At 42.9% G+C, this 10,480-nt stretch overlaps 1 protein-coding gene across 1 annotated transcript in view; it reads left to right on the forward strand.

The window, feature by feature from the left end:
* crocc2 (ciliary rootlet coiled-coil, rootletin family member 2) overlaps positions 1–8,860 on the forward strand; it is a gene marked incomplete at both ends in the record, with an annotated part of 31,382 nt that extends 22,522 nt beyond the window's left edge. The window contains 15 exons of the mRNA XM_083969863.1: positions 191–325; positions 411–554; positions 2,711–2,949; positions 3,025–3,184; positions 3,276–3,443; positions 3,781–4,165; positions 4,243–4,367; positions 4,552–4,672; positions 4,757–4,920; positions 5,003–5,443; positions 6,149–6,298; positions 6,380–6,580; positions 7,640–7,771; positions 8,484–8,663; positions 8,780–8,860. Coding sequence (XP_083825989.1) covers positions 191–325; positions 411–554; positions 2,711–2,949; positions 3,025–3,184; positions 3,276–3,443; positions 3,781–4,165; positions 4,243–4,367; positions 4,552–4,672; positions 4,757–4,920; positions 5,003–5,443; positions 6,149–6,298; positions 6,380–6,580; positions 7,640–7,771; positions 8,484–8,663; positions 8,780–8,860 — 2,826 coding nt within the window. The remainder of the gene's footprint in view (positions 1–190; positions 326–410; positions 555–2,710; positions 2,950–3,024; positions 3,185–3,275; positions 3,444–3,780; positions 4,166–4,242; positions 4,368–4,551; positions 4,673–4,756; positions 4,921–5,002; positions 5,444–6,148; positions 6,299–6,379; positions 6,581–7,639; positions 7,772–8,483; positions 8,664–8,779) is intronic.
* Positions 8,861–10,480: the final 1,620 nt, after the last annotated feature.

Consider the following 10,480-nt stretch of genomic DNA (forward strand, 5'->3'; position numbering starts at 1 on the left):
CTCAGGGGTTAAAGAACTCCCATATTATGTCCTATGTCCTTATCCAAGACACTAAGTCCATTCCTTGTCCCTTAGTGGATGTTTGTCTAAGGCAGTATAGCTTCTGTGCTGTATGCCCATGTCCCTATGGATAAACTAAGTTGTTTTTGTGAGCTAAATGACACTTGAGCATGTTTTCTGTGGTAACCAGGCCTTATCCCAGAAAGAGGCAGAGAAGGCTGCCCTTACAGAGAAGCTAACAGCCCTGCAACAGGACTTGGTTACAGCAGACATGGAGCTTGAGCACATGCAGAGGGATGCACTCAGCAAACAGGAGCAGGATAAGGTAAAACATGACAAAGTCATATTAGCTCTGGTCACTTGTCATATATGTAACTCAGGCAAGCAATCTGTGTACATCTGTGTCCCAGAATGCAATAGCACTCCTTCGGTCTGAGCTGCATGACCTACGGACTCGGTTTGACGACTCTTTGAACTCCCACGAGAGTACAAGTAAGAGTCTGACTGAGCAGGTCAGAGAGCTGAACCAACAGAGAGAACAAGCACAGCAGGAGGTGAGATCATTCGAAATACTTGTCAATGTCATCATGCTTGTCTGTTCAGTGGCACCCTTGTAATGAATGTATAACGCAAGGTCAACAACGATCTTGAATGTCAGCTCGTGAATGTTAGGATCTTGATTTGAACAGAGAAATATAAAGACTGTACAGATTTTGTTTTCTGGGATCACAGAAATGGATAGGAAAATATGGTCTTGTCTCTCGTTCAGGGGTTGGTTTGCATCAATTATTACCAGAGTCAGAGAGAGCAATTTACCTTAGGCTGCTGTTGATCTTGCTGGTGCCACTGAGCTTAACTAGCATCAGGGTACCATCAGGTGAAGTCTGACGGGCCAAATCCCACACGGAAACGTGGTGTCCACTCTCAGTGCTGTTGTACAGCTCTCGCTTTCTGTGACTTTTTCTTGTCAAGTCCATTAGAAGAAAATTTATTTCCACTGGCCTTAATATAAACATAAAAGTGCAATTAGACTATAATCCTGGCCCAATGACATACCTCTCTGAGCCAAATGAGAGCCATAAATCTCTACTCTTGGGGTTGCTTGAGGTCAGGATTCCAGGCACAGGGTCGCCAGGCGTTTTAGTGAATTAACAAGCTCACAGTCACCTCATTAAGATGTAACTGCAGAGTTGTAAGGGCCTCACCATGCCTTGATTTAAATGCCTGGTTTCCAAGGAAAAGTGGATTGTTTATCTGTGTGGAACTTTTTGGTTTCAATAAAAAGCAAAAACGAGGATCATCCTGTCTTCACTCTGTCTCCTTAGTCTTGTCAAAGTATACTGAATGAGGTTGTGTGGAGCCAGAGCAGAAGAGTTTTGAGGTTTGGACAGCCCTCCCTAGTGCCGTATATCAAGTCAGACTTCAGCGACACTGTCATATTTGGCTGCCACCACTGCTCATTTCCTCCTCTGATTATTTTCTCTAATCCTATCTTCGGATTCTCATGTCAGATAGTGACAAAGCAGGAGTGTGAGTGTGTGACAGAGTTAGAGAGCAAGAAAGAGAAAGAAATCAAGGGAAGAGAGGGAGAGCCAGTGGGGGAGGATACGGTCCCTGGTACCATAATATGAAATCAAAGTTTGAGTTAACCCCTTGTGTAAATAAGCCAGTGGGGGAGTGTTTATTTTCTCCCTTGCAGCAGCGAGAGGCTGGCTCCACTGGGACTGCAGGTCCCCCTCTCCCATCCACATAACACAACACTGCTGCCCTCATATTCTCGACCCCTTCTCCTCCGTTCCCCACCCAAAAAATCTGATAAAATAAAGTATAATTGGTCAGATCAGCACTGGCTTGTTTTTTCTCACATTAGAGTTTATGAGAAAGAACCATCTTGTGTGGCCTCTGAACGTAACACTCCTCCTCCTCCTCATCCTGGTCCTCATCCTCCCTCTTCCACCCCTCTCCTCCTCTTTCCCAACCACCTCAGGGGGGCTGCTGTTTATCATGTTGCTCTCTGTAGATCCTTTACACTTTGAGCCACAGTGGGGAGATGGGAAGAGACAGCACCTGGCTACGGGCCCAACTGGCTCTTATCCGTGCCCAGATAAGCTCTGTCCTCCCTATTTCTCTTGCTACACACATGTTGCCATAAAACAGAATATAGGTCATACAGTATCTTGAGACTGTGCACATAGCACTTAGAATGGGAGATGCTGAGGATTAGCTTTCAAACAACGAAAACTCTAATGCAGTATCTGATCCAAAATCAGTTTTTCAGTGCTGAAGGACTTTTCCTATTCAGTCTTGATTATTAGACACATGTGTTTGAGCTTTTGATGTATTGAATGTAACTTTTGTCTATTGTCTGTGTGTTTGATGTTTTTTTTTAAATTTATACTGGGGACAAACAGGTTTTAAAGCCAGTAAGACCTTATAGAACATGTTTATGTCCTCTTTATATTAATATATATTATAATTTATATCATCAAATAAATTCAGGATTGGGTTGAACAATCAATTGAAAGACTAGGAAGGACATTTATTACTACTGTAGATGGATAAGTAGATAAACTCCTAGTTAATCGTTTACTTTCACAAATAAGGTAATGCTATTACTACTACTACTACTTGCTATAATAATCATAACTATTTTGTAATAATTACTGTATAATAATTCCTGTTTTGTAATTCTCCCTCATCTGGACATTAGTTAGAAGGCCTTCGCTGGCAGCTGAAACAAGCTGAAGATGGGCTTATTAAAGTTCAAAAGGAGTTGATTGAGGCTCACAGGGAGCTCCAGGACTGTGCACAGGAGCGGGACAACCAACGAAAAGAAGTCCTGGACCTGAGAAGGCTTTTGGGTGATGAGACCAGAGAGAAAGAGGCCATTCAGGCCTCTAACCAGGAGCTCAGAGCTTTCATTAAGAAAGCAGAGAGTGACAACAGCAGGTATTCCTGTCTCCTAGAATTGCAGATTTCCTGTAATTATTTTCTTTCTTATAATTGTTAACATATCTTGACTAGCTTGAGGCGAGCTGTGGAGGAGAGGGAGCAGAAAGTGGCTGTCTTAGAGGAACGTAGGAGCTCCACTGACCAAGAGGCAACCACTTTAAGGAGCAGTATGAGAATGCTGGAGAAGTCTCGCCTGCAGGCGCGCAGAGAGCTGCAGGAGCTGCGCAGACAGGTGAAAGACTGTTGAGGCCACAGCTTTCCATCTGATTTATTTTAAATAAAGGATTACTTTCAAATATTTTGTGCTATGTTAACACGAGCAGGTAAACATCCTTGAAGGTGAGAACAGCCGGCAGAAACAGGAGCTGCAAGAGCTGCATGCGCGGGTATGTCAGGAGGAGCAGAGGGAGGAGGAGGCACGCCGCGAGGCTTTTACTCTCAAACAGAGAGTGCTGGAGTGTGAGGCTGCAAGAGACGCAGCGCTAAATGAGGTACAAGGCTACAAAAAAAAGAAAAGTATTTGTCTTTTGATAAACAGAACAGCAGAATGTTTTCTGTTGCAAAAAAAACCTTGTCTGTTCATACTTCCATTATTCGGTCCAGGACCCCCTCATAATCCCAGCAGTTATGTCTTTGAGTTGTCAAATGAATGAGTGAAATATTTTCTTCTTTGTTTCTAAGACAACAAAGAGCAGCACAAAATGGATTGCACATTTTTATGATATGTTTGAAGCCTGGTTAATGCATCCGTTTGATGTTAAATATATGCATGGCTTGAGGAGTAAATTAGGTTTGTCTTGTAACAGCTCTACTGTATGTGCTTGGTAGGTTACAGATCTGCAGCGCCGTTTGGTGGAAATTGAGACAGTGGAACAGCAGAGTCAAGAGCTGCTGCAAGAAAGAGAGGCTCATCATCAGCAGAGTGACCAGCAGCATAGAGAAAGATATACCCAGCTGGAGGAATCACTGGAGTATGCCAAGGTCCAAGTTAAGGAACTCACTCTACAATTGGGCTTTGCTGAAAGTAAGGCTCAGGGCCTGGAGGAGCAACTAGGCTTGAGTGATGCCAAATGCAAAGACCTAGAGGTAAAGCTGGCGGGACTGTTCTCAGCTTTGCGGCTCACTGTTGGCATCAGTCGAACAAGGGTTTCAAGCAAACCTGGGTCACGCAAACAGTCTCCCTCTCCTTGGGGAAGCCATCTGCAAATAAGAGGTATGGCATTTGAAATAAGATGTCATGCCTTTTTTTGCTATAAGCAAATCCATTAATGAGTGTGGTCTCTGATTTAGGGGGAGAGACTGTGTCGGATGCATCTGTGTGGTCTCGTGGTGAAGGCGAGGAGCTGGACGTAGACATGGTGCACACGGCCCTACAGGAATTCCAGCAGGAATTCAGAGAGGCACAAAGAGACAGGGTATATTTTATCTTAATAACTGAACATAGATTCAAAGACACAAACCACACTGAAAAGGATTGTGGATGTGAAGTTGATTTTGCTTTCAAGATCAGTCAGTTCAACAATATTAATTCACTTATTATGTTCAGTGTTTATATAGTAGCAGACTGTCAGGCACTTTTTAATCTCATGTGTTCTTCAGGATGAGGCCAAGACTCAGCTGGTCAGTCTAAATCAGCAGGTTACAGAGCTGAAAGGCAGCCAGGAGAAGTCAGCCACCCAGCTGCTACAACTACAGAAGTCCTTGAAGCAATCAGAGCAGGGTAAGAAAAGCAATGGACCTTATGAAAAAAAGATATTACTTATTAACTCTGTTGAGACACAGCATAATTAACATGTTTTTACAGGGAAAAAGGAGATGGCAGAACACTTTCACAAGGCGCAGAGATCCCTTTCCCTGCAGGAGGAAGTAGCATGTCGTACAGAGCGGGAGAAGAGAAACTTTGGGGAGGAGGTAGCTCAACTCAGGACTAGTCTGCAAGCTGCCAAGGCTGAGTCCAGGGCACTGCAAGTATGTAAATGGCAAAGAGATATAACATTAATCAATATAGTGAATGACATCTTCAGTGGAAACTAATAAAATTCCTCTACAGGACAAGTTGGAGCTTTTGCAGGACTTAGAGTATCGTGGGAACACAGAACAACGGAAGCTGAAGGAGTCTCTGGAGGAGTCAGAGAATAGAGTGAGCTGCCTGGAGCTGTCTCAGCGCACCCTCGAGGGTGAACTCCAGCGGGCCAAGCTCAGGGCGGCAGAACTGGATGCAGAGGTGGGGGCGCTGCAGGAGCGACTGACTGAGCTTAGGAGGAAGCTGGGTGAGAGTGAGGACCGGTGTGCAGCGCTCAGGGTCAGCGAAGAGAGGCTGACCACATCTCTGGCTCGAGCTGAGCAGCATGAGGGTCAGCTGAGAGAAGAGATCCACAAACTGTCAAACTCTCTCAGTGACAACAGGACAAACAGTGGAGCTCTGCAGGAGCAGATACCACAGCTGGAGAGGGCTCTGACTGCCAGTGAGCAGGACAGAAGGCTGCTGCAGGTACAGTCTATCATCTACTTACACTCACTGCTGAGTACAGTACTGTGCTAATGCTTTAAGTGGAACATACAGAAACATATTTTGGGGAGACATTCATTTGAAAACAAACTTTTTCTTCCCATTTCTGTCACATAACATAAATCTTCTGGGAGGTGTATTAGTTTTTTAAGTCTTTCCCTCTCAGCATGAGGATCTATGATAAAAGTTTGATGAAACTTCAAAATAAGATGAGTAGCCATACTTCCATTGCCATGCTTTGGTTTACAGTGAGGCTATGTAACCTTCTCAGCTCCAGACTGAGCATTTTTATTTACATTTGCTGATGTGGTTTTCCTGAAGGACCTCAAAGACGGAGCAATAAAATGCTCAGGCAAGCTCATTAATTCTCCAAGAGCTTCTCAGGAGAGCTTTCCGGTCTTACTTTGGAACTGGACTTTAAAGATATTGAACAAACAAAAACATGACATGGTTATTGTAAATCTCTTGATTTGCTCAAAAGCTTCTGGCTGACTGCTGTAAAATGTGAGAGAAAAATCTCAAGTCTTTCCTGTAGCTTTCAACAGTATGTCAAGAACTGTAAAAGAGAGGATATGAAGGAAGGCAAAAAAAAAAAGAAAAAGAAAGGTCAGCCCAAGTGCAAAATCATTCTTTGATGAAACTGTGGGGCTCGTTGTGTAGTGTATTTCAACATGTGTGTGTCCGTAGGAACGTCTTGATAAAACAAGAGATACCCATTTAGAGAGTAAAAGGATGAACCACATGCTAACAAAACGGATCCAAGACCTTGAGAGAACCCAGGAAGACTTCGAACTAAAATATTCTGAGTTGGAGAAGCTCAATAAGACAATGAAGGAGGTAAGATGTACATAAAAGAGTAAAAAAGAAAAAGAAAAAAGAAGCTCCATTTTGATGTATGATTGATCAACTTTGTCTCAGAGCCTGAAGCAGCAGCAGAAGGCTGAAGTTCAGGCCCAGGGCAGCTCCCAGCAGCTACAGAGAGAGAAGGAGGAACTCCAAGACAAGGTCACCAAGCTCCAGAGCTCTTTGCAAAAACTACAAAGTGAGAGAGCAGAGATGGAGAGGGTGCTGACACGCCTCGGTAAAGACAAGTCAGCACTCAGAAAGACACTGGAGAAGGTGAGTTATTCTGTCTGTTGCGCTTGAACGCCTAAAAAAACCTCTTTTTATCCTTTTATCTCATCTTTAGATGAGTCATCCTCCTGATTAATCATCTTCTTAATCATCCTTCTGATTAGGGTGTGACATATGGGAATATTAATTGTTCTCAGGGATTAGCCACACGTATCTGTTACACTCATCTTTCAAAGTAAAGCTTTATGTAATTTATAAATGGTACGTGTTTTTTCATATTGCACTTGACAAGATCTTCATGAAAAGGTAACTGCAGTGATTTACTATTATGCTTCCATAAAGCTGGAGGACTTAACAGACAAAACAAAGAAGACCAAGCAACAGAGGTCATGATATGTTGGCTTCTTGTCCTTCTGTCTTATCTATCTTATAGCTATGTTTTGACCCATACATTTTAAATGTAGGATGGATTCAACTACCCCAGTACTGAGGGTCAGAAGCTGTTTTGTCATGTTACAGCTACAACAGTAAAGGCATGATCCTGCCCCCCTTTTTACGTGGACCCCAATACTTTAGACATACATTAGACTTTTGGTCAGTTAGTGTTGGTGCTGAATATGATGTAACAGATCTGAAATACACAAGGAAGCCAAACCACAAATGGCTTTAAATGCAATTAAAGTCATCTTAAAGTCAATTCTACAACTGCTGGAAGCCCTGGTACATAAAGAGGCCAGGACTGAAGTAATGCGTTTAGTGTTGGTCAGAAGTCTTGCTGCCACATTCTGGACCAAGTGAACACAAGCAGTTGTCGAAGCTTAGGACACAAGACGGTTACATGAACCCAGTGGAGATTACTTGAATACCTAAATGTTTTGTTGTGCTGTAGTAATTTTGTTTAGCTATGTTATTTCTTCAAATTTCTACACACACATCTTTGTCACTCTTTGTACAAAGTGATCCTAAAGTGATGGAAACGTGTAGGTGGACTGTGAGAACCAACAGACTGTGCTCGCCTTCTGCTACACACATTATAGAAAAGCACATGCGCATTGTGCGCAAAGCAATCATGGTAGAGTTATGTCACCCTCGTGCTGTTCTCAGGTGGGGATGGAGAGACTGAGGAGGGAGGAGGGGGCAGTGTCAGCAGCCAGAGAGAATGAGCAGTTGGGGCAGACGGTCCGCTGCTTGGAAGAGGAGCTGGCTGAGAGGCTTGAAGAGGTGCAGACCCTGCAGGTGAGAGGCTGTGGAATTATAGCCAGCTATGTGCACTGTGGGGACAGGGCAGATGATTTGTAATGGCTCCTTAAGATATTACATTAATATATGAACAATTTATGCCTGATGCTACAGATAAAATACATTAGTATTGATAAACTAATACAGAACAATCAGCTACTCTCCCTGTCAAGCAATAGCCTGATCTGGTATAAGCTGGAAGCATCAGTGTCAAATGTAGCAACAAATAACGGCTCCACATCATTATTGACAGAAACTGGACGTTACTACACTATCCCATTAGACATCTTAAAGAAATACATCATTTTCATAAAGGTATAATTTGGTCTAGTATTTACATATATGTGCATATAAATTACATGCCTTTCAAGTCCTCATTTAAGGAATAAATATAAATATTTACTGGAACTCAAGTACTATTTAAGAATAGTCAGAGTCACTGAGTGTATTAGGTAGCTGCATGAAAAGTCAGATAATCCATGAGAGGAAACTGTGGTTATTGCAATCTGAGTTTACACCTTTCAAACAAAGTTGCCTTCCACTGACATGCATTTTCTATTTGGCTAAATTGCCCAGATGAGAAACTGTGTGGGTTGTGACCTTGGTAACCCCAAACTCAGAGACCTCAATCAGTGATTATATCGGTGTGAGAAAAAAAAAAACCCTGACCTTGATCTTTCTGATACCTCATCTGTCTAACTGCCTTCAGGGCCACATCTCTCAGTTGGAGCACTCTCATGCACAGCGCCTCCTGCAGGTCACAGCTCGCCATCACCAGGAGCTGGATTTGGAGACTGATCGCCTGAGAGTCAGTCAGCTCCAAGCAGAGCAGGCCCTGGAGAGCAGGGAGAGAGCGCACCGCCAGAGGGTCAAATGCCTGGAGGAACAGGTATTTCACTTCCAAGTGTTGACAATCTGTGGGAAAGGTTGTCTTCTTCTTTTTGTGTCATAGGTTTACATCAGTGTTTTTGTGTCTCTCTACCTATCTTACCCTTTTTTCAATAGGTGCTAACTCTCGAAGAGCAGCTGGATCAGGAGACGAGAAGACGGCATGCCAGTTTCAGTCAGCTACAGCCTGGTGTGTAGGCAGAGAGCCTACAGTGAAGTATGTAGCACCTCTGGCCTCTTCATTCACTGTTCCTCTGGCAGCTTCCCAACAACATTATGTTACAAGTCTACGTCCACATTTGGAAGCCCACACACACAAACACACTCCCAAGGCGTTTACTCCCACCCATGCACATGTGCACACCGGATTACATTAATCTGCAGGAAAACTCAACAACAACAAACAATGAGTGTTTTGTTTATAAGTGGACTGGATGTGCCAAATTGTTTTAAGGATTTCCTCTGGCTCACCACAGTTGGCGTTTCTAAGTCTGTTTATGCTGTGTCCTTTTTTTTAGGAAACAATGTGATGAAAGGTTTCCTCGGTCGAAGCTTTATTCGTCTCCTATAGTTGTTCATATACTCGTTTGTTTTACTGATCATGCATCAACTCTGTATGTCACAATCATTGTTTGTCTATGATAATGAGGATATATGTCCAAATATTTACAATAATTGTTTGCAGATTTCAATTGATTTTCATGGTGCTATGCTTATTAGTGATTATGGCTTCACTAAGGTTTTACATTGTAATTTCATTTTATCACATATTGTATTTCACTTGATCATACTGTGGACCAGTTGTGGTGGTTTCTAATAAACTGCGTGAATCAGCGCACAGTTATATGGTTCTAGTTTTACAAATATGTTGAGATGTGATCATCAGTGATGTTTATTCTGCTGACCACACAACTTTGTTATGGAAAAAGTTTTCTGTGTGAACTTTGCAGAGGACAGCACTGCCCCTTCATGGCATGTAAGTTCTAGGGTTTGGTTCACACCATTAAAAGTCTTTGTGGATTTAGTGTTGTGGGTGAGAGGATGACCTTTGCTCTCTATTGCCACTGCTATCGTCAGTGTTTTCTCTCAAAGATTGCTGCAGACTCCGAGTCTGTGGGATCATCATTCTTTGAGAGTTTCACTTGCTATGCCTAAAATCCCGAGTTAAATATGTGGTCTTCCCTTTGCTGATTAGAAACCACAAATATGTTGTGTTTTCCATGCCGTGTGTTTTCATCCACATGTGCATCTGTTGTGTGTAAGTATCTTAAAAGCCGGTTGCTCCAATTTTTTTTCTTTCTTTCATTTCAGTTTGAGTGCTCACCTCTCTTTTTGTTCACTGTCACACTTTCACAACAATGCACATGCATGTCCTCTCACTGTCTAACCTCACATGCCTTGGTAACTGTACATAGTGGGAGTTTCACTGAAAAGGGAAAATCTTGTCAGAGTTTCTTTAAAACAGCCCTTTGATTATCATAGATCCGCCCAGTGGTTATCCAGTTACCGGCCTCTTTTCAGCTATTGGCTGGAAGCAGCTAATTATGCAAGGTAGTGAATCCCTGTGGGGGAGGTGGGGCCAAAACTGAAAGAACTCCTTTGGCAGGCAGAATAGAGCTTTTATTGAGGATATTTCTAAGCTGACCATCAGGGACCAAATCGCTGGATTGTTTAAAAAAAAAACAAAAAAAAAAAAACATCTCAGCTGAATCACGCTGCTCCCCCTCTTTCATTCCTTTCCTCGTTTCATTTCAGTGAGACGGAGTGTAGCTCATGCAGTACCCAGCAGCAAGCAGAATGCAAGGAATCTACAGTATT

This window comes from Trachurus trachurus (genome assembly GCF_905171665.1).
Source record: "Trachurus trachurus genome assembly, chromosome: 4".
In the NCBI taxonomy this organism is placed as follows: domain Eukaryota; kingdom Metazoa; phylum Chordata; class Actinopteri; order Carangiformes; family Carangidae; genus Trachurus; species Trachurus trachurus.